The 23,687-nt window shown below is 42.3% G+C and overlaps 3 protein-coding genes across 10 annotated transcripts in view; 1 reads left to right on the top strand and 2 right to left on the bottom strand.

Moving 5' to 3' along the window:
* Positions 1-7,417, bottom strand: part of DCAF6 (DDB1 and CUL4 associated factor 6) — an 82,322-nt gene extending 74,905 nt beyond the window's left edge. Inside the window, exons 1-2 of one of the 5 annotated variants that reach the window (XM_065676465.1) lie at positions 7,139-7,417; positions 4,993-5,054 (exon numbers count right to left, since the gene is read on the bottom strand). In XM_065676465.1, the coding sequence (XP_065532537.1) occupies positions 4,993-5,054; positions 7,139-7,314 (238 nt within the window). In that variant the 5' untranslated portion in view covers positions 7,315-7,417. Of the gene's footprint in view, positions 1-4,992; positions 5,055-6,907; positions 6,996-7,138 lie in introns of those variants that run through there. The other 4 variants (XM_065676466.1, XM_065676470.1, XM_065676467.1 and 1 more) reach the window with 4 other exon arrangements.
* A 489-nt stretch (positions 7,418-7,906) lies between these two features.
* MPC2 (mitochondrial pyruvate carrier 2) lies at positions 7,907-15,843 on the top strand. Its single transcript, XM_065676475.1, has 5 exons — positions 7,907-8,160; positions 11,976-12,016; positions 13,746-13,830; positions 14,869-14,980; positions 15,604-15,843. The coding sequence occupies exons 1-5, from the start codon at positions 8,055-8,057 to the stop codon at positions 15,635-15,637; spliced, it is 378 nt and encodes a 125-aa protein (XP_065532547.1). The 5' UTR covers positions 7,907-8,054; the 3' UTR covers positions 15,638-15,843.
* A 1,067-nt stretch (positions 15,844-16,910) lies between these two features.
* Positions 16,911-23,687, bottom strand: part of MPZL1 (myelin protein zero like 1) — a 42,204-nt gene continuing 35,427 nt past the window's right edge. For all 4 annotated transcript variants that reach the window (XM_065676472.1, XM_065676474.1, XM_065676473.1 and 1 more), the window contains one exon: positions 16,911-22,306. In XM_065676472.1, the coding sequence (XP_065532544.1) occupies positions 22,205-22,306 (102 nt within the window). In that variant the 3' untranslated portion in view covers positions 16,911-22,204. The remainder of the gene's footprint in view (positions 22,307-23,687) is intronic.

Genomic DNA, 23,687 nt, shown 5'->3' with positions numbered 1-23,687 from the left:
AAAGAACATAATAATGTGATATTTTCTTAGTATACTAAAGTGATTGTCAACACTTTAGCACTGAGTAGGAGAAAGATGGGCCAACACTTAGAAGAGAGAAGCAGTATCACATACTATAGCAATTAAATGACAGAACACTCACGAAAGATGCAACTGAGAAAAGGTCAATGATATTGTCAACTACAAGCAAAGACTCCCGAGACAGTAGCAAACCAAGCTATCAAGTTTAAATAGCGCTACATAGCTGTACCATTTGCAGGTGCAGCTGGCTTCTGCACCTACACTTCCACAGCTCAGCTAGACTATGAATGAAATAATCCCCAAAATAATAGAAGACTGATTAAACTGGAATTAAAACTAAGTATTTAGCACTCACACCACAGAACTACCCAGCCAAGCTTAATCTTGCCTGCCATCTTTCACCTCTTTCTGGTTTTCTGGTATGTACCAAACTGTAACCAGACAGCTTTTCTGTATGCGTTGCCTTGTCCAGATGATTCTGCCATGCTATGCTTCTCCCTCCCCCACACCCCTTTACTGATAGTGTGCTACTTTCTATAAATTCTTTTATTAAAACATTTTTAATGGGTGTCTTTATTATCACAGCTGATTTACCCGGAAGTAGGAAAAAAAAAAAAAGAACGTATTAATGTTTCTGTGCTAGGATCACCCACAATTATTTTTTTTTTTCCTTTCAAAAAGCTGTTTTAAACACATGCATTGTGCCTTTCTATTCCTTGGTACCAATTTAAATAAGGTGGTATCAGGAAACTCATTTCAGACCCAACCTCTTAATTAAACTCCTCCAAATTCAATTTGATATCAACAGGTCTTGATGACACATTCAGCTTTCAATTGTCTATCCATAATTTTTTTACTATAGCTGTCAAGTCTTGCTTTTATCAGCAAATGAAAAAAACCCAAACATACCCAGTTTAAGGCAATACCTGATCCCTGTACTCTCTCATGGCTTTTACAATTATGAAGTAGCACTTTTTTTCTGCAATGCAATACATCTTAAACTTTTCTATCCAACTGCTGAAAATCCAATGACTATAGCACATTTATTGCCTAATACATATTAGGTTGAGCATGTTAAGGATGTTTGGGTTTGTTTTCAAGTTGTATTTTCCTCTCTTTCATTACACTGTGATCTTCAATTCTGACTCTGCCAATTCCCATCATTTAGAAAATATCACTAATGGAAAAAAAAATAAATTGGGGAGTTCAACTGTATCTCTCTGAAATCTTCAGTTAGTCTTGTTTCACAAAGTATTTGGTGTGTGCTAGAATATGTCGCTACAGAATTGGTTACTCTGGGCACACATCAAAGTGCAGTGGAAGATGCCACACATCAGGAAGCTATATTGTTTACATTAAAACAGCAGTTAATCATTTGCGTCCTCAGAACCAGACAACTAGATGAATTTATAATGGTCCTTTTTTAAGCAGAAGTTAATTTGCTAAACTTATAGAAGGAAAACCAACATAAACCACCTCTACCAGTTCTGGGGTTTTAGCTGTGACAGATGAGCACTTTTAATTCATGCTGGAAAAGTAAACTAATGCCAGAAGTTTAGGACACATAACAATGCACCTGAAAAACTAAACATCAAAAGTATTATGCAAAGAATTAAAGAAGGGCTGATTAAATACCCTGTGACTATCTCAAAGTCTGCAAGAGCACCAGCTCCAGAGCTGATAATTTCAAAGCTGGCTGACCCTTCTTATTCTGCATTATTTTCAAAGACTAAGATATCACATGTTGAAATACACCTGGGAGCAAAAACTGCGGAAAATAACACATCTCTTTCTGGTTGTTCTCCCTAACATTCAATTTCCACCTGTGGTTTTGTTTATTTATCCACAGAAAAGCAACAGAGAATAAAACTTTTCCATCTTCTAAGGAATCTGTTTCACTGTCGCACCATGGGGAATGTATTTTAGGAAGAACTAAATGCTCCAACAGCAGTACCCAATTCTGTCTACATTCAGTGAGCCACTACTAGTTTTATAAACTAGTAAGGTTATGAATGTAACACAGTCAATATCAGAACTAATCAGCTGTCCATACACATAATAGCTGCTCTTAACTATCCTGTTTTTCAGCCCTACCTATGAACAGGGTAATTAACTAACTTCAAAACTGTAATTAGTTTTGGTTCTATTATGGTTAATATCAGTAAAGAAGGGGATCGACTGACACCTGATCACTCTACTGTCTACATAATAATATATTTACTTTACTCTTTAGCAATAGCTGTTGAAACTTCACAAAATTTGGCCACAAGCAACCTAATTGCTGGTTTCCGTATAGTTGATTTACAGATTTCAAACCTTTCCTAAAGCTTGAAAAACAGGATGAGAAAAACTTAGTAAGATATGAAACAGTCTTTAAAGAGAGTGGGAGTGGAGCTCAGAAATCATACAATCATAGAATCAACCAGGCTGGAAAAGATCTTTAAGATCAAGCCCTTTCCCTTTGGGGAAGGAATTGTTCCTCATCTCTAAACCTCCCCTGGTGCAGGTTCAGGATGTTCCTTATCGTTCCCTCGTTCCTTGGGAGCAGAGACCAGCTCCACCCAGTCCCCCACCTCCATCCTGTCAGGCAGTTGTAGAGAGCAATAAGGTGGGTCGTGTCCGTCGTCGTCGTGTCGTCCCCCGTCCCCCCCCCCCGAGCCTTCTTTTCTCCAGACTAAATCCTCCCAGGTCCCTCAGCCATTCCCCACCCCACTTGTGCTCCAGGCCCTGCACCAGCTCCACAGCCCTTCTCTGGCCCTGCTCCAGCACCTCAATGTCTCTCTTGTAGTGAGGGGTCAAGAACTGAACACAGGATTCAAGGTGCAGCCTCACCAGTGCCCAGTGCAGGGGGACAATCACTGACCTGGCCCTGCTGCCACACTGGAGCTGACACAGGCGAGGATGACGTGGCTTCCTAGCTGCTTGGGCACAAGCTGCTCATGCTCAGCTCCATTAATCAGCACCCCCAGCTCCTTTCCCATGAGCAGTTTACAGCTGCTCCTCCCCAAGCCCGGCGCATTGCAGGGGGTTGTTGTGGCCCAAGTGCAGAACCCAGCACTTTGCCTTGTTGAACCTCATTCCACTGGCCACAGCTGATGGATCCAGCCTGTCCAGATCCCTCTGCAGAGCTTCCTACCCTCCAACAGATCAACACCCCCACCCAACTTGGCATCATCAGCAAATTTACACATCCCAGTATGGAGCAGTACAAATCATTACGCACCAGTAGACAGCATCACAACACTATCTTTAAGAAATCTGGTAAGGTTAAAAATTTCCTGTCACAAGGAAAGATGGTGTTAGAAAACAGTATGTGAAAAAGGATATCAGAGATTAGGGAGAACTGACTTCTTTTGATACTTGCTTCCATTGTGTCAAGCACCACAACTTCCAACAGTCACTCTGAGCTAAAAAATGGAATCAGTTTCTCTCTGCAAACGAGACTAACAGATTTGCTTTGGATACCTGTCATGTCAGTTAACAAAACAAAACACACAAACAAAAAGCCCTGAACACACACACACACACAAACACTCACTCCATCTTCCTCCTGACTAAACAGCCATCCTCAGAAACATGACCCTTCACAGAAAAGCAAACCAACCCATCAAACCTATTATATTAAATATTTCAGAGGAATTACAGACTCACTTCTTTCTTCCAAGAAAACCATGCTACTCTTTCTCTAGTCCAATTATGATATGCTATACTTTATCTGCATAAAGGCCTTTACTGTGATGGCACCAGTAACTGGAACTGGCATGTTCTTTAGTCACTGAAATATGGCCACAATGATACAAAATAGTAACAAAGAGCTGGGGTTGTCTGGGAATGTATCCTGACTGAATAATGTTTGTCAGTTTCAAGGCAAACTTTAAACTGAATACTCCAGTTTACTACCAGTGTTTTTCTCTGTAAAAGCACTCTGACTTTAACAACTGAAACTCAGTTTCCATCTGTGATCCAGTAGCAGACAGGATTGAATGCTCAAACTGAATCAAAGAAAAGAGCATTACCAAGAGCCTCCACCAAAGCCTGGCTTTATCTGGAGACTTCAGATACAAATGCTGCCTGAAACTAAGACTAATTAGCCTACAAACAGAGAATGAAACATAGCTAACAGATATGTAAGACTCGCATTTTCCCTCTATCACCACAGCAGGAATTCTTAACAAATGATAACATCTGAAGGGTATGTCCCAGGCACACATATATAGCCTCATCTCCACAAAACCTTCCTTTGGAACTCTGTCCAGAACCAAGTAGGCTTCAGAGCAACTAGAGACCTTGCAAAATCAGAGTTTTGCAAGGTCATAAATTCCAGAAGTGAATTATCTGTATTGAAAGATACAGTATGATGCACAGATCCTTCCTGGAGCAGCTGCTTTCAAAAGCTGAAAGAAGCTATAAATAGAGTGTCACTTGATTGCCAGTTCACATGAAACTAAAACAATGAGTAAATGGGAAACAGCAGTTAATTCTCAGATGTTTTCCTCCAATACAGAGTTGCCTTTAATATTCCACATATTTTACATTGTAGCAGAACAACACAAATGGTTCACTATGCAAGTATCATTCATACATACACGTCTTCCTTTCAACACATGGTGAACAGTAGTGTTAGTTTTGGACTTGCTGTGAGGGTTCTCCTTTGATTTGTTTACTGAGAAAGAGCAAACAAGAAATTTATAACCTTCTTTAGTCTGTACTGATATCTACAGTTTTTCTGACAATTTTGCCAAAATAAACCCCAACAAAAGCAAACAAACAAAAAGCCCAAGCAAACAAACAAAAAGCAATAAATGCACATACACAATGCCTTGAGTCTCCTAGAGCTATTTACTAAGTCAAAATGAAATGCTTGACTTACATCTGTTCTGTCAGACTATTGAAACACTATAAAACCAGTGAAAATAGGAAGAAACCATACTTTCCATTCAGACTAGAGCAGCAATGAAGAACATTACCTACCTGACCACTGCGCTCTCAACCTATGTTCAAACAACAAAGCTCCTAGGTAGAATTGCTTAAGTCTGAAAGAGAAAAGATGCATACATACACTAAACTGCACACAAAAAAGCCATGACAACAGACCCACTGTCTGGTAAATCTGGACATGAGCAGTCACATCTGACTAGCAGCAAAACTAGAGGGTCTATTAAGGCCATAAATGCCATTTTGAACACAAGGGTGATGGCTCCACAAAGAAATCACACCGTGTACTAACCTCTTTCGTTAAAAGCCTGTCAATAAGGCTTCAGCAACTCTTGCCACCACCAGTGCAGATCTTAACATCAATTCAGTGGGAAGCCTCTCCCAGGTCCTATTTTCTCAAGGCTATAAAGCCACTGAGCATGTTTAGATGAAATGGAAAACAGTAAATATGAGACCTTAACTCAGTCAGCAAAGGGATTTTAACTACTTATGAATATTTTATTGGAGAAAGAAAAAACACCTTATTGTTCAGAAAAAAACATCTTACTAAATCTGAGAGACTGATTTCTACTGATCAAATCTTAATACTTCAACTGTCAGAGGCACAATCATGTAGAAGCAAAAGTTTTACGGTCCTTCTTCAAAATTTACACACTACACTTAAGAACCCAGTCAGAAGGATATCCACGTTTGATCACCGAATGTTAGGACAAATCTCAGCTAAGACTTGGCCAGCTGTCAAGACATAACAAAAGTCAAAAGCAGTTAGAGCATTAGTTTTCAACTTTTTTTTTAATTTTAGGGCCTCATTATTTTGGTTGTGGGTTTGGTTTGGTTTTGATTTGTTTTTTCTTTTTTTCCCAAAGCACTTATGTTCGCATAGGTGCTATATATACAAACACTCTCTCTATAATAGGTGGAAGTCTACCAGCAATGACCTTGCTTTTCTGTATTACCTTTTGTGGATGACTGTTTGCTCAGGGACCACAGGCAGAAAACTAATGATTTAGACTTGGTAATGTGATATGCCACCTTAAATTCCACCGGAAAACCTAATGAAAACCAATACTAACCACAGTTAGAAGTGCCACGGGGTTACAAAAAGATACACTTTCTACAACATTGTAAATTACTTCCTCCTCTATGTTTCCGCTCAAAACCAGGAGTTTACTTTGCCACACAAGCAGAAAAGAACATGCTTGCCACCAATAAACCATCTTCCCTGGAGAGCTATCCCACTCCCCCAGATTGGAGCTTCATTACGGTTTATGATAGATCACCACATCTCCAAAAACAAGTGAATAAATATTTTTAAATATATATACTTTGGGGAAGGGTAAGATGCAGAATACATGCAACCTGCGCTTTTACAAAGAACATCAACAGCTTCGTCACGCTGGGGAAACCTCCCTGTGGCCTCCTAAACTGAAACTAACGCTATTTTTAACTTGGGGAGCTTAGAAAAGTGAAGAAAATAACTGGCGTTTAACAGACGCAGCAGTCAGAAGCCGGAGCTTCAGCGCCTGTGGGCCACCACTCCCCCCCCCCCCCAGCAGCTGCGAACACAAAGCCCGGCTCAACAAACTGGCACACAACACGCTGCTCAAGTGGCTCAGCCCAGCGCTGGGCTTCCAAAATCCGGGGAATTCCGAGATCTCCACTGTTATCCCGGCGCTTCCACGCTTTTGTAAGGCAGTCGTTATAGACTCAGGGCCGGTCAACCCTGTTCAGCCCAGGAAGCAAATACACGGCTCCCGGTCTATTTTAAGGCGCCGCCACCGCCCGGGCGTCGGCCCGACGCTTAACTTCCCCGCCGCGATCCTTCACGCAACAGTTCCTTTACGGAGAGGCGGGGGTACCACCGTGCCCGGTGGGGAGACAGGCCCACTCGCGACACAGGAAACTTAGGAGCCAGCTGCTCCTGAAAGAAAGAGGTGAAGGCGGAACCTACCCTGCAGTACCGGGACGAGGGAACAGGACCCAGCCCCCCCAGGGACAGCACCGACAAGCCGCCCCCCGCCGCCATTGTGCGCGCGCCCCGCGGGGAGGGGTCGAAGAGAACCCGCTACCACCTCCTCCCGCACGTAGGGGAGAGGTGGGAGCGGTTGTTGGGAGGTACGCCCCGCCCTCCCTCTCTCCCCTCACCTCAGGGGACGGCCTTGCGGGTCCCGCGCGCCCTTACCCAGGTAGTGCCTCCGCAGCAGGCCGGGCTCCTCGAGCCCCAGGCTCCGCTTCCGCACGTCCCACAGCAGGTGGTGGCAGTGCCCTCGGGACATGGTCCCCGCGAAAGGGGAGCGGCGAAAGGACGTGGTAAGTCCGGGCGGTCCGGTGGTGCTGAGCGCTCCGAGCGATAACCATGAAAACCGATAGACCAGCCGGTCGGCTCGCACCGAGACACCGACGTGAACGCAGCGAACCGCCAGCGGCGGCGCTGCGCCACGCCCCTCTCCATGGGGCACCACCCCCGCGGAGCCCCGCCCCCGCCGCGAAGTGGGGGTCTGCAGCTCTCCGAGACTACAGGCTTCTCGCGGGAGCTGATAGCAGCGTCTTAAGGGGTAGAGGGTCTGCCCTGCCCCTCCCCGAATGGGGTGTTGTGGAAATGGAGGATAACGTCAACGCGCTCGACTTCGCCGGCCAAAGCGGCTTTAGAGCACAGCGGTAAAGCTGCAAAGTGGCCATCTTGGGTTTGGGCGTACAGTCGCTGGTTGCGGTTTCCGCACGTCGTCCATCTTGAATGGGAGGGTGAAGCAGCCCCTGGCAGCCATCTCTGAGCCGGGCGCTCATGCCCTTCTCGAAGACGACCGGACTAGAGCGCGCTGGTATCAGCTCTCCTCACGAGGTGGGGATAGGCCGCCCTAACCAATAGCGTTATTCGAAGCCTTCCGCCCCACCACGCCTCTTGCAGAGACCACCAATCAGCGTATAGTGAGTGGCGCTCCTCCCCTCCGCCCGGAGGTGACAGATGGGCGGGGCTGCAGGGGTTTCTGGAAGGACGGTGGGTCGTGAAGGGCCGGAGTTGTTTGTGCTTGCTCGTCCGCTGGCTCGCTGCTGCTGCTGCCGCCGCTGCCGGGCTCCCGCGCCTCCGTCTCCCTCCCGACATGGCGGCCGCCGCCACGGGGCTCCGCGCCTCTTACCACCGCATGCTCAACCGCATCGAACTCATGCTGCCGCCGCGGTTCCGGCCGTTTTACAACCACCCGGCAGGTAACGGCCGCGCCAGTTGGGATCGCGGAGGAAGAGGCGGGGGCAGCTGGGAGCAAGGCAGCGGTGTCGTACCCCTCCGTTACTCCGATTCTGGGCGTACGGGGATAACTGATATGGGGAAAGCTGCTGATGAGTGGGCTCCTGCTCGTTACTCCGCGGTTTGAACCCTGGGAGTGGTTGGGCTGCCTGAGCCGAGCCCCAACCTAGGGGATGTGGTGGTTTCCAAAGGGCCCCGAAGGCTTCAGCAGTCACTTCTTGCTAATGGATGCACCGAAAAAATAGTGGGGAGCGCTATAAGGATTTCAGATCTTGACGTGTACTCTGATTTAAGCGCGCAGCTGTTTGCTTCATTTTCTTTCTGACGCATCAGGCATTTCAGCCGAAGTCAACTGGTGCCCCTCTTGTAGTTGAAAGACTCTTGTGGGAAAAGAAGGGCTTGAGTTGTCCTGAAATGAGCTACCTTTACCTGACCTACATCTTATCTTTACTTGAGCAAACATGGGATTTTGTGTTATTAGGGAGAAACCTCTTGTAAAATGATCCTCTTGAGTGCCATTTAGGTGATGTTTGTCATGTAAACAAACTGCATAGGGTAGTTAAAAAGAGTGTTTGATAAAATCCTGAAATTCCATAGGCTGTCGTTCCCACTGTTTTGTTTCAGTGGGGTATGCATCCTTGACTCTTCACCTACCTGGAATATGCACTGTGAAAATGGACTTTAGTTTTTAGGTAGTTCTGTCCTCCTCTAACAGTCCTTTCTGGAAATGAAAACTATTGTTTTAAAGAAGTCACAATCAAAGAGTGAAAACTGCAGTTATCAGAATGTCTGATTTGCACTGAATTCACTAGATCAATATATATAACATTATTTTTTATGTGTAAAGAGTCAATACATTGTAAAGGTGCCTCTAAGTGCCACGTTCATCTTGGGTGAAATATGGCAGCTTCCAATTGCTTTTCTTGAAAACAAAACATGGTGAGCACTGGGAACATCTGTGTTCATTCTTTGTCAGAACTGTGGTACTAATGGAAAAAGGCTTTGGAGGTTCTCTTGCAGTGCTTTTCACAGTACTACTGCCTGTGGGCCACTTTTGTTCATTACCTTAATCATGAAATTAATTTTTTAAAAATCCATTTTTAGATACTCTGTATGAATGTATACATATATATACATACATATATATCTGCTATAATCTGTACCGATGGCGTGAGAAAAGCCACAGAGGAAGCATGAGCCTCTGAAGAGCTTCATCAAAGCTGAACCTCTGCCACTTCTGTTTAAGACTTAGATGTCTTGAAGGTGGTTCTGTGAAAAAGTTATGCAATAGATGTCACTCTGCCTGCAAAACAAGTAGGCTGAAAATGAAAAGCTCAGGCTTTATCCGTGGTGATATCCAAGTTTTGAGTCTAATTTAGGAATATGAGCATTGTTATCATGAAATTATATATCACTTGTCAGAAATTAAGAACAAAGTTTACTTCTTTTCTGGTACAGACATCCTCCAGTAAAATAACTGATGCGTGGTCTGAAAAGCTGTTTCTTTGGCTGGCATTGCATAGCATGAGGGTGCTGGAGGACAGTGAAAGGCCTGCAGTACAGGCTGCCACAGAGCTCCTGGCAGCCTTGGGGAAGCATGGGTTGAGCTTGTGCTCTCCTTTGGCCTCTTTTGTTCATTTCGCCTAACTAAACTAAACTGTCTAGGACAAAGACTTAATACTTAATAGAAGTCATAAATTCTATAAACTGTTCACACATATGATATGATTAGCTTCTGGTATGCCCCTGCTGCTGTATGTGCTGCTGTCAAATTCATCCTTGAAAAATTCATCCAGGTATCGGGATCTGGGAAGAGCTCACCTTGGCTGCATGCTTACTAGAACGCCTCCAGGAGAGGTGATCTGCTTAAGGCATTTGACAGTCTTCCCTTACAACAAGCTTGGCTCTGTACCTTACTTGTTTCAATTGTTTCTTACTTTTGTAGTCAGCAGTTTTAAATTACTGGGTTATCTATAATTAATAAAAATTAGTCAGTCATCTTGAAAACTGTACAAGCTGTTTAAGGAATGTAAATTTAATAATACTCAGGCCACATTCTTTAATACTCCAAATCTGAATGTTCAGAAGAAAATAGATGGCAGTAGTTAAAGCTATATCTTTCGGACCTCTGTAAGACTGATTTATAAAGAGCTGTATTTGCAGTATGATACATTATAAGTAGCTGGCTAAGAGAACAGCAACTGAAGTTTATATCTTTAAAGGATGAACAGTCAGCTGTATTTATTCAACAATATTAGATGGTTTTAGTGGCTTTGCAACCCCAGACATTGTAAAAAAAAAAAAAACCCAACAAAACCCCCCCCCAAAAAACCCCACTTGTGTAGTTACCCAAGCAAAAAGTAATCCTAGTAGTTACTAACTGCAGTTTGAAATATGATCACTGTAATGAGCACTGTGGGTCTGAAGAGGGCTTTATGCAAAGCTGCCAATCTACTTTTTGTTGCTTTCTGTGCTGCAGTTGCCCTGCCCTTTTATAGGGCTTATTTGGCTTTAGGGTGATGACACAACCGATAGTTGTAACAGTCAGTGTTATTCCCCAAATTATGAGTTGCTTCACAGGTGACGGTTAATTTTCTTCAAATCATAAACTTGAGGGTTCCTAAAACAGGGAGTATAAATAGTTACTGAAAGGCTTTTTTAAGACTGAAATGTTAGTGATAAATCAGCTCACATAAAAAGAAAGCAACCAAAGTCCTAGTGGTTGTCATTTATAGTTAAAAACTTTACTCATAATATGTAACATATTACAGTGAAAATTTGGCTTCATGTTGCATGTTATCAGAATGCTGAGCAGTGGCCCAGCAAGACCTAGACCTTAATGTGTTTTGATTAAACCAGAACCAGTGTCCCAACTGTCTCCCGGTGTGGTGGTTGATACTTTGGATTGTGGTCTCTCTTTTAAGACCTCAGTCAGAAGTCCTGGATTAATGATTTCTGGCATGGCTGGCCATCTGCACATTGTAGGTATGGCATTAGAGTACCTTTTTTTAACCAACCATTTGCCATTTTGCCACTGCTGTAAGAGATTTATTTGCAAAAGAGGTGGTTTTCCCAGATCTCATTCCATTGACTTTTCTCCCTTCTTTCTGTAGATTTTTGCCTTCTTTCCCCACAATCCTCCTTCGCCTATTGGTAGATTATTGGGGTGTTGGGTTGATTGCATAGGAAGCATTTTTTCTGCTAGAAAGACATGGTTATTCAGAGCTGCAGATTAGACGTGAATGAGGACAGTCTCCTTGTGACATTTACTGCTGCTTAGGTTTGCAATTTGTACTCGTAATGCTGCTGTGCTGTGTCTTCTGTAGTGTGAAGAGGTGGGCTATGATTTAGGAAGAGCAGAAGGGACTGACTTGTTACAGTACCAGTAATAAGATATTTTGGAGGTTTACTTTACAAGATTCAGTTCACAAAGATTTCAAATACTAATTGTTAGAGTAGCTGCAGAGTAGCTTTTAATTACAGGCACTGTCTTCACTATTTCTAGGACTTATCCTAACTTTCTTCATTATATATGCATTTTGCCTGCTCTACTGTCCTTATTTTCTTAAAAATGGAAATAACAAAATCTTACTCACCTGTTGCAGAAATGGAATGACTGATTACACAGCTGAAGGATGATGCTAGAGCTTGTACAGTGGTAGAAACTGCTAATATACACAACTCATTATTTAAAAAAACAAACTAAAACTTACTGTGTGTATTAAACCAGCCATATCTCACTGAATAATTTAACTACTTTTCTTTTTCCTCCCCTCAGGTCCCAAAACAGTTTTTTTCTGGGCACCTCTTATGAAATGGGTAAGTATAAACTGCCAGCTAGAGTCTGGATGTCTGTCAAAGTGCAATCTGTAGCGACCCATTTAGCAAGCTGTGGTTTCCCAGCAGATATCTGAACCTACAGAAGGCTTTAATTTTTAATTTGCAGGGAGGAACAAAACTAGCATTAATAACATACAGAACAACATGCAGGGGAGATAGCAGGGAGGGGGGAAATGCTTTGTCAAAAAACTGTACTTTTTGCTGAAAGTTTCACAAAGGCTTTCTCGTGTGAAACACTGTTTCTGAAGGGATTTATGAACTGGCATAATTCAAAACTCTTTTAAGTATGTATTTTGTCTGAGATTGAAGAATTTGAAAAGTACTGTAATTTGAAGGCAGGCTAAAGCATATCAGAGTGCAAGGTAATCTTGAGAAAAGGTAGGAAAAAAAAGGCAGCTGCCATTTTGGCTATTGACAGCTCTCTGCTTCCCACTTGCTTGCACCCCCTAGCTATGTTTGTGCACAGGTGAAGTAAACGTCTCCTCCTAAATCACTGTACTCCTCTTAGTTGTTGTATTGGTATAGGTAAATGACCTCTAAAATCATAAAGCAATTTGATCTCTGTGTTTGATAACAAGCAAGGATATAACATGCTCTTCCTATTGCCAGCTGGTTCCCAAGTTTCCTATTTGTGAGCCCCAACTTTTTATAGGCCACGGGCAACACGCTATGCTCTAAGCTGTAGTTTGGTTTCTTTGTCATTCTAAACTGGAGCTGCAGAAACCATGGTTAACCTTCCCCTTTCTCAGAGGCTCTTCCAGGTGACATGCTCCTGAGCCTAAGCGTACAGGCAACTCTTCTGAGCAGGCTGGTATCAACAACTGCTGTATCAAAAGAGCATACACACAGATGTTTTTTCTGTTATGAACATGCAGGAAATGGTGAAGTTCTTCACTGAGAAGTTAAAATAACTTTTCCCCTACATGGCAAAGGTACATTTACTGCAGTTACCTACGTGTGCTGGAAGCCTGTACTTCTATGGCACCACTACAACAGCATCAATCCCATAAGCGAGGCAGCACACGGACTTCTCTACCCTTAAAACCTGGTTTCTTGATTGGAGCCAAAGGAGTCCTTAATGGCAGTCAGTGGATTAAAAGCATTAGGACTCTCTTATTTGTGGGATTTTGTTTGGTTTGGTTTTTTTTGTGAACTCCTGTAGCATGAAATTGTATTCCCAGTAGAGGGCAATAACACAAGAAGCAAATCAAGCATATTTGCTAGCAAAGTTGTCAAGTACATCAGCCAAGCTATTCCTCCCTTCATCTAGACGTTTTCTACTTTTACTGAAATTATATTTAAAATGTAGCACTTTTACCTCCTCAGTGAAGACTATATGGTGTCATATCTACATCTTTAACAGCAATATCCGAGCCTGAGCTTTAGGAAGCTGCTTTCTTAAGCAGCTGTGCTTAAATTAACCTTGTTCTTAAATTAATACAAAATTGCCACTGCCTGGAATTTTACTGCAAGCCAATAAAATTCCCGTGCACCCCTTGTAAGTGTGTTACTCCTACCACAAGGGATTAGGAGTAGATGGTGTTTCCAAGAGTCTAATTACTCTGCTAGCGTAATGCATCCTGCCTCCTGTATAATGCATATGGAATAAGCACTGAGCTATGAAGCAACTTCCCCTTGTAAAGCAGAGGGAGGTCTGTTAAAGGAGGTCCTGCTACTGGACTGGTGCTCACCGAATTTGTCTTTACAGGGTTTGGTATGTGCTGGAATGGCTGATATGACCAGACCAGCAGAAAAGCTCAGCACAGCACAGTCTGCAGTGTTAATGGCCACAGGTAAAGCCAAAGTTACTCTATGCTTTTATGCAGCACCCTCTCTAAAACTTCTTCCAGAATCCTCCATCAGTACTAACCTGCTTCTACAGAAAAGGCTTAACTATAATACACTAAGTCTCAGTGTTGCTGTCAGATGAGAATTCCAGAACAGGCCTACGCTACGTTATTAAAACTGTAAGAGTTCTGTGATTATATTAGTTTTCTGCACGTGTCTTAATTTGGACTTGTCCAGAGCAAATTGTTAAGAGTTAGAATTCTGAGTTTCATTCCTTGAATTACAATTATACCATTTATTCTACTAAGTGACCTCCTTTGCTTCAGATGAAGCAATTCCAAAATCTCCAGGATACAGTGACTCTTCTAGAACAGAGTTTAAGGGATTAAACACTGGTAGGGCAATTACACTAACATAACTGGAAAGAACTCCTATGTGTTAAAAGAACTTGGAAACAGTGGTACATGGACTGCTGCACTGCTGTCATCAGTCTTCATGCTGGCAGAAACAACAACCTGTATTCAAGGTGTTCCACCTTACCTTGTCAGGGGTGGGACATGTAGCAGCTCAAGCTGAAAATCAAAATTGCAGTTGCCACCTTCATTCTCCACTTTATTTTATCTCTGCATTTTACATGACATGTAGACCTTTCTTGACTGGTGGATTCTATAATGTCTAAGCTGAGTACCCTGCAGGAGGCTGGGTATACTACAGCAAAATGACACTACCCTGCAACTGTGCTGGAGAATTAAGGTCTAGACTGCTATAGAGCACAGAGGATCTTTCTTTGCTAGTAAGACTACGATTGACTCTATTATCTAGTTGTTTTGCAATAATGCAGTACATACCGTAGCTGTCCCACCACCACTTGATGTGCTTTTAACTGAGAAATGGCTAGGTATAAGAAAAGCAGTTGTCTAACATGAGGTTATAAAATCTGTTTGCCTAAACTGGCTCATGATTCTGTCTCCAAACTTAAGAGAATGTCTGAATATTTCACTTTAAAAACTTAACATCTTTAAACTTTCCCTTTCATTCAACAGGCCTTATTTGGTCAAGGTACTCTCTAGTTATTATTCCTAAGAACTGGAGTCTGTTTGCTGTAAACTTCTTTGTTGGCTGTGCTGGTGGTTCTCAACTCTACCGAATATGGAGGTATGTATTCAGCAGGAATTTCTACATCTTGGGACACACCACCTCATCTTAAGCAGGAGTTTATAAATTCTACCAGCTTCCATGTCAGTGCAACAGACAAGAGGAACTGAGCAATTAAACACTGCAGAACTTTTTTTGCTTCATTGTTAAGTTTCCCAGTTGAGTAGGAGTGAAGTTTTAAATATTTTCAGCATAACTAGAGCACATTTTAAGGAATGTGCTATGTAAGCTGTAGTTTCTGGGTCTGAGGCATTCTTTAAAAGCTGTAGGTATGACTGACAGCCTAGACTTTCTCCTCCTCATAAGCTTTGCACTTCTTCAGCACTTTCAGTGTTGAATCATGTCAGTTCCAGCTGGACTGAAGGGCTCTTAAGTAGAGCAGCATTTTTTAATTCTTTTTTTATTATTATTTCTTGAGGCTTCAGTACTGGCCAGGTATAAGGCAAACTTAGTTGCAACAACTAAGTAGAAACTTCTTACATGAACTAAACTATGCTGAGTTTCCACCCTCAAGTCTGTTGTAACTTTAAACCTCCTCTGCTGAACACATTGTTAGGAAGACACTGTTATTGTAACTAGTGTTCTATTCCTAGTCTGTGCTCTTTTCCTTTTTCTCCCTATAGGTATAATCAGGAACTAAAAGCAAAACAAGACTAGCTGCAGCAAAGAGATGCATAACCCACGGGTCAAATCCAGCAACGCACAAACCCTTCCCCATGGGACCCAGCTTCACTAATTTTAATGGTTTTTGAGAAAATGAAAGAGGAAATCGAAATGTTTAGAGAGCAAGTGTTTTCTAAGTACAAATAACAAAGTATCTCTGTACGCTTAAATAAAGTGTAACCTTTTAAATTGAAGCAAAAGTCCATGTGTTATTGTCTCTTTAAAAGAAACAGATTCTGGATTGTGCCTGGAATGAGTTGCTGGGCCTGACCTTACCTGTCTCCACTGAACAGTGATGAGAGTGACATAGTGCCAGTCAGACGGAGCCTCAACTGGAGTTATCTTCCTCCAGGTCACAGTCAGACCTGGGTGAGGTTTTACCATACTTCAGTAAATAATAGTAGCATTTGCATTTCATTCTCTGATCTCTTTCCTGGTTGTGGAAGGATATTCTTTTCAGCCTCAGCCATGTATACCTTCATTTGTTTCTCAGCCACTACCATCTTTTTTACCAAGAGAAGAGAGAACTAGTATGTGCCACTGGTGTTTTAGCTTCTGTCATCCTTCGCAACTAGAGGCAGAAAATGGGTGCATTTAAGTACCTGGTTCTTGGAAATGTGAAAAATAAAAAGCCAAAACTTTTATTACTTGCTTTCCACCCCATCCTTTAACGCATGAAGATTTCCTGTAAAGGTGTTCACGCAGGAAACATGTACATGGTACTTCTCCAGTAGGTTCTTCAGGATTCAGGAAAAAGAAGGCATTGAAATACTGGAGTTTTGCAAAGTCTTGTTACAAAGTCTCTCTCTGCTACTTTCCCCCAATCCCATTTGAGTTATCAGTACAGCATGGCAAAGGTGCAGAGGAAACTGTTCTATGGTTGTAAGAGCTACAGCACCTTGCTGTAGCACTGATGTCCTCTCCTTTCTCACCTTGTGTATAATGTTACATTATCCTGTGCAAAGTATTTGTGCACTTCAAGGAAAGCATTTTTCATTCTTAAAATGCACCTGATAGACTGTCAGCTCCCCTTTTTTTCAGAGGCTGCCCTGCCACCTCCAGCTCTTTTTCTCCTACATGTGTTCTGCTTGCAACCAACAATTGCACTTGCATTTCTCAGTTCTCAAATGGTGAACACTCCAGCTGTGTTGTTTGCTGAGCTGACAGAGACTGCAGTGACTGAAGAATACTGCCAGAAAGAGGTGGTGTGTTTCAATTCCCCTCCCTTCACACTCCCTAACCAGGTAAGACCCATCCAGCAAACCAGTAATGGAGAGGGGAAGTGTATTAAAGTATTCACAAGATTACAACAGAAAACATGAAAGTCCATTCAAGAAAAAAATATCCAAGATAACTCTTTCCAGATCAGTCTGTAAAGGCAAAAGCACGAACAGTCGGCACACTGGCTCTTCATGTAACTGGGCCATGCAATGCATATCTAGCTCCCTTACACAGACTATACACCTGTCTTACAGGTGTTGGTTCTCTGGCATTCCTCCAGGACAGAGGTTTACAAAGAAGTACTCAGTCTATGCTTCCAGTTACACTTGCCCCATAACAACAGCTGGTACTGCAGGGAGACATAAAAGACTGCACAGCACACTGATCTCCAAAGGCATTGAACTTGCATTTTACAGTGCAAAAATACCTTTAAATGAAAGGACTTACTAACTTTATAAGTGAAGAGAAGGGAAAGGGCAGCCTCAAGAAGAGTATAATGGCTGAGCATATGATTAATATGATTTTGGAGTCTCCCATATAAAAACGTTACCCAAATACAAGCACTGCAGGGGACCAGAAGTCTTAGCACCTTCTCAGTTTTGATGGTTTTAAAGAGAAAATATTTCCATCACCTATTGCACAAGAACAATTTGTATTTGAGGTCCTAGGTAGATACATTAATAACATTAAATTCCAAGACAAGATTTCAATACAGAGTGAAGGTGGTGTGGTTATAAATCAAATGACCCACACTTGACCTCAATGAATCCATTCTAAGGCTATGCAGCTTCTAAGCTGCATATACACATTTACTGCAGTTACAAGACAGATGGTTACCTAAACCATTCTCATGAGTTTAAAAAGTTAAAAACCTAATTTCAGCTCTGCTAGTCACAAATTGAAATATCACTAAAGCTTTGAGAGAAAACAAAATTCTATGCGTCTCCAATTCTACGTGTTTCATTTGGATAAATGAAACGTCGTTCAGTTAGTTACAGGGACATATTTGCCTCTCTGTAATGGCTCTTGATATCACTTCATAAAATGCCAACCATCTCCCTCACCGAACAACTGCTGAAGTCAAAAGTGATTGTGGTCAATGGTGATTTGATGTACTGAGTACAGCTACCAATTTACTTGGATTGATACTTTATAATTATTTGTAATCATCAAATTTAATTTCTGGCAATCAAAAATAAGAAAGAATATATCTATTGTTAAAAGCCAAGAATAAATAAATAAATAAATAAGCTGAAACTGTTCCACTTAGCAGTTCTGTTAAGAACAGGGAAGATGAATGATGCCATTCATATCTCTGGCTCTAGGCGGTGGCAATTGACTTAGCTGCCAGAGCCCAGGCTGGCGATACAAAACTGCATTCCTACAATGGGCAGGTCACTTTTACCTATAAAGACCTTTCCTTTCCCCTCAGCTGAGAAACTTATTTCAGATTTCCCACTCTTGTCTGCATGATGAATAAAAGAGAAACATCACACAGACCTTCCCCAACTCCCCTATCCAAGAGCAATGACCCACCTAAGTTTTAGTCATTTGCTACTGCCTCGAGAGAGGCTGCCTACTCCTCAGCTGAGCTGAGCAAGCCTGCCACACAGCACATCTTTTTAAAATAGAGGGTCTTCAAAACAGCTATCACTACTACTATGACAGGACAAGGATAACATGCTCAGTGCTCCCCAAAGTCCAAGCTGTTCCTCTCCACTGGCAAAGAATAGCATTGGAGAATTAAGAGATGAGTAGCAGAGCAGAGTTAAACTTCTGGTCACCATAACATCAGGACATGATGACCCTGTCTGACTTTAATCTCTGCCTGCTGGCCATCAGGGAGTAGAAGTCCTCTGTATCCTGAGACTTTACTAAGTAAGCCAACTTAGCATCAGTCCCTTTCATCAGCACAGGTTATGGTATGATTAAACAAGTTAAGATAACTTCAGAGACAGAAAGTTCCCAAGTGTTGTCTCACGTTGCTTCAAGTTCTTTTGACTTCAGTGCAAGTAAGTGGTTTAACATAACAGCTGCATTGTTCATGTTTCCATGACCAAAGAAAGAAAAAAAATATACAATTCAACAGTTTTGCACTGGAGATGGATTTGGACTGATTTCTGCTGTTCCTGGGGACAGGACTTCTGTTTCTTTTTAGAAAGATGCTCAACATTTTAAGAAAATACTTCAGAGTTCATTCTGCCTTCACAAAGAGGGTGTAAGCAGCCTTGCAAAAGCCTCCTCACTATAGGCAATATGAACATACCTGTAGCTAAACAAAAGCAATGAAAGGAGAGGTTTCCTAAAATTAGTTAGCACCAGCCAGAGTGTCTCCTAAAGTAAGCACCAGATCAGCGTGTTTCTAAAAGTCAGCACCAAATGAAGACTGTGCTCAGATTCTCCAGTATATTCCAGCAGGAAAAGAAACAAACATCAGCAGCAGACCCCAGAGCCAAGGACGGCCCTATCATCTCATAACAAGAAGTTTTTGATTGCTACATTAATCACATTTCTCCCTCTTGCTCTAAAATGTCTGGAGAGAAAGATGGTGAAGCACAGGGATGAACACGGGCAGATCAAAATCAAGTTTCTCCAATCATGTCAAAAGCATTCATTTCTCATTAAGTGTAAAACGTTGGCAAGTAACAACTGGTAGATAAGGAAAGCAGCAGCAGCAAGATTCATCCTGATCTTAATGAGGCTTCTAACAAAGGCAGATGTTACCAGTAAGGAGTGTCTGATCCTGATGGAAAAATGTAGCATTGGCTTACCCAACTTTGTTGGGGAAAAAAAACAAAAAACCAAACCCAACAAAAAACCAAAACCAACACTGCACACAAAATAGTTCCTAAAGTTACACTGTGATAATTAAAGGATTATCTAATGTGGTTCTGAAAGGGTCTGCCATCAGCCTAAAGCAATTTTTTTATTTACGTGATGTTACAGTGGAACACTGGCTCAAGTTTACAAGTATCAAGCTAAGAGTAATGCAAACTCACTGAAGGACAGGAATTCAAACCAAGTTTTCAACTGATAAATTGAAGATGAGGTCTGAAAAAGCCATAATGTAACTTCAGCAAAGACAAATTTGCAGACAATACAAAGCCAGGAGGAGTTGCTGGCATACCAGATGGTTGTGCTGCCATTCAGACAGACTTGTATAGGCTAAAAAACTGGGCCAAGAGGAATTTCATGAAGTTCAAGAAGCGCAAAGTCCTGCACCTGCAGAGGAACAACCCCTTGCACCAGTACAAGGGGTTATTAATGGGCAGCTGGAGACTGCCTGGCTAGCAGCTTTGCAATAAAGGCCCTGTGGAGATCCTGGTGGACACCAGGCTGAACATGAGACTGCAGTGTGCCCTGCTGCAAGTGGTATCCTGGGCTGCATTAGGCAATGTATTGACAGCAAGTCAAGGGAGGTGATCCCTTTCCTTTATACCCCACTGGTGAGGCCACACCTGGAGCACTGCATCCAGTTCTGGGTTCTCCAGTACAAGAGATATATGGACTTAACTGTAGCAAGTCCAGTCCAGGGCCACAAAGATGATAAAGGAATTGGGGCACCTTTCATATCAGTAAAGGCTGAGAGAGCTGGGACTGTTCAGCCTGAAGAAGAGAAGACTTAGGGGGATCTTATCAGTGTTTTTAAATACTTGACGGGAGGGAATGAAGAGTACTACACTTCTCAGTAGTGCTCACTGGCAGGGCAAAAGGCAATGGACAGAAATTAAAAGAAAAAAAAGAGAAAAAAAAAGAAAAGGAAATTCCACTTGAACACAAAGAAGCACACTTTTTTACAGGTTGCCCAAATCTTCCATCTGTGGAGATACTCAGAACCCAACTGGGCAAAGTGCCGAGCAACCTGCTCTAGCTGACCCTGCATAAGGAGGAAGGGTTTGAATTATATGGTCTCCAGAAGCCCACCCCAACCTCAACCATTCTGTGACCGATCCTTTTAAATGGACTGAACTAGGAAATGAATCAGAGAGAAAGGGTTCTGGTGGACAAAACTGAGTATTATTTGTGGCTACAAAAAGAAACAATACCACATCAGGATGCACAAAACAGAAATACTTCTACTATATGCTACTCTAAGATCTCAGCCAGGATGCTACTTCCAGCTTTGAGCATTAGATTTCAGGATACAAATGGGCCAGCTAAATAAACATCCTCTTCAGCACAAGAGAGATCCTTAGCAATCTACAAGGAATTTAATCTGGAAACAAGAAGCTGGAAAATTATATTCAAGTAGTTGACTTGCAGAAAGGAAGGAAATAAACTGCCCTCTGCATCCTCTGTGCAAATTATAGGTTACACAAAAACACACATTAAAGAGTGCAGCCCTAGATTTCCTCCAGAGGTCATTCAGCCTTTACTACAAGGCTTTTAAGAACAGATAAAGCATCTCTAAGGAAGTGACAGTGGAGCTATGGGAAAGAGGTGAGGGAGTACTACAGCTTCCAGATTCCTTGAAGCCCTTTTTCACATATAAAGTGACAGAGCTTTGAGGAAGAAGCACTGAAAGGTTCAACAGTCTGAAGCAACCACCTACAGCTACAGCTTCCTAGCCCTTTACCTGTGGAAAACTTACAAGCTAGTGAGTTAAACTACAATTTCACAAAATTCATTAGATCAACACTATCCCTGTATCTTAAAGGACTGAGCTTGAATAGGTGGGCTCAATATGGAAGTAAACAGTTCTGTGACTTGTGTTACACAGGTCAGGTAGGCCTAAGTATTTCCTTCACTTACACTGCTAAGACATACATTTCTGATAGCTAGGAGTTACCTTTGGTTTATAAAACCAAGCGACAGTGTCTAGTTTATGTTAGAAGACAGCTTGTACTGAGATTCTGACCAAGGAAAGATGAATACCCTATACAGATAGAGAACTCTGAATATAAAGAAGATTTCTTCTTTATACTCACCTTGGCTATTAGGCCTTATGAGGGGAGGGAAAAAAAAAAAAAAACAAAACTCTCCAGGTTAATCTAGACTCTTCAGGCATCTTCCAGTTTCTCCATTGATAATCAAGATAAAAATATTTTAAAATTGTGATGCGAATTTTCACTTTCTCTCTCGTCACACTAGATACAAAAGAAAGAATATTGGCAATTTATAAGCGAAATTCTTACACATTTCACATGCAACATTGGTCTCACTTCTGTATGATTAAATAGGCTATTTACACACAATACATATATATCTTTCCCTCTGTATGCACATGCATTGGTCCTAGCCTAGGCATCAAAGGCCACATGTGAGTTCTCTGGGTCAAATCTTGTTCAAGCAATTCCAGTCTGAATGTGTGTTTTCCTTTTGGTAGCTTAGGATCTCATTTCAGTTCTTCCGAATATCAGCATAGATCACAGACTCTGACTTGTTAATCTTGTTGCTGTGCTGTCCTCCGGAGTGATCTAACTGCGCATAAATGACTGGGCCCTGGAAACAGAATGAAAAAGAACAGTCAGTATTTTCAGAACAGGCCATATTGCCCCTTCCTTCTGCAGGGGCTGCAGCAAGACCAAAGCTAAAGCAAGAACACAGAGCTTTTATGACTGCTGACAGCACTTTGAAGCAGGTGGAATGAACCCTCACCTCAAATGAACTCAATTTGTCACCTTTCTCCTGTCAGGAGCATGCCAAACTGCACTGTTTCCTCCCTTGAACACTGCTACAGCTGCTTGCATCTCACAAAAAGCAAAAGCTAGGATCTTTGGTTCTGAAAAGCAGCAATCCTTACATGCTATGGAGCAGATGCATGGCTTAGATGCAGGCCAGATCTTTTTCAAGAGGAACTGGATTACAGATTTACCAGTCGACAGCAGAGTATAATTCCCATACTGCCACTCAAGTCCTGTAAATCCCAGCACAGCTGTACCAAGAGGGAGAGAATAAACCTGCAGCCACCTTACATCACCAGTCGCTGCCCAAGCAAGCGATGGGATCAAGACTGACACAGCAATGAGCCAGAAAATACTGAAACGCTGCAGTAATGCAGAACTCTTACCTGACTTCTGAGCCAACCCACGTAGTGAGCACCTCCACAGACATACTGAGCAAGCACGGCCACACACCTTCATTATATTTGCTGGGGTACAGTGGAGGACATTACAGCACCATCTTTCAGACATGCCAGCGCTTTCCTAAAGCACCACGTCCTTCAAAACACAGCCCTCAGGAAAGCGAACTGCAGCTAATTGAAATGGGCTGAGAACAGGACTCCAGCCTATAAAGAGTAGGTACCCAACAAGAGAGGTGGGTTCTTTATGGAAAGGTCTGACCTGCAGCTCCCATTCTACATGCCTCAACTGATATGCACACAGCAGAAGGCTGCGACCACCTACCAGGTGACCTCAGCAGAGGCCATACACCCTCAGCCAGGAGGCAAAGGGACTGTCCTATTTGGAAGTAGGTGAGCAGGGTGATTACAAGGAGAGATCTTTTACTTTGGTTGCAGCTTTTTTAGCTGTTTGGTATGCTGCCAAATTAGAAAACACCTGTATGGAACTGACCCAGAAATCCTTTGATCTATCTTCCAAAGCAATTGGGAGCCAGAGATGAAAAAGAGACCTTCTAAAGAGAAGGTTAAGTCCTTGAAGGACCATAGATATCCTTCTGCATAGCTAGTTTTCCTCTGACACAATTGGCAAAGCACGCACCTTATAAATATCTTGTTCTCTTTCAGAACTAGTTTAAATTCAAATTTTCTTCCTTCCAGGTAAAGTATTTCCCAAGTGATAAAGACAAGGGAGATGGACAAAAGGATGAAAACTTGTGAGCAGATGTAAAACACAGAATACAAATAATGGACTGAGAAAAT

Source organism: Lathamus discolor, chromosome 4 (assembly GCF_037157495.1).
Source record: "Lathamus discolor isolate bLatDis1 chromosome 4, bLatDis1.hap1, whole genome shotgun sequence".
NCBI classification, from domain to species: Eukaryota; Metazoa; Chordata; class Aves; order Psittaciformes; family Psittacidae; genus Lathamus; species Lathamus discolor.
The sequence above is the reverse complement of the archived record's forward strand: the minus strand, read 5'-3'. Positions and strand labels throughout refer to the sequence as shown.

Coding starts and splice junctions, on each gene's coding strand:
- MPC2 (XM_065676475.1), top strand. CDS start 8,055: ATGGCGGCCGCCGCCACGGGGCTCCGCGCCTCTTACCACCGCATGCTC. Junction 8,161..11,975: donor GTTTTACAACCACCCGGCAG/GTAACGGCCGCG, acceptor TCCTCCCCTCAG/GTCCCAAAACAGTTTTTTTC. Junction 14,981..15,603: donor CAACTCTACCGAATATGGAG/GTATGTATTCAG, acceptor TTCTCCCTATAG/GTATAATCAGGAACTAAAAG.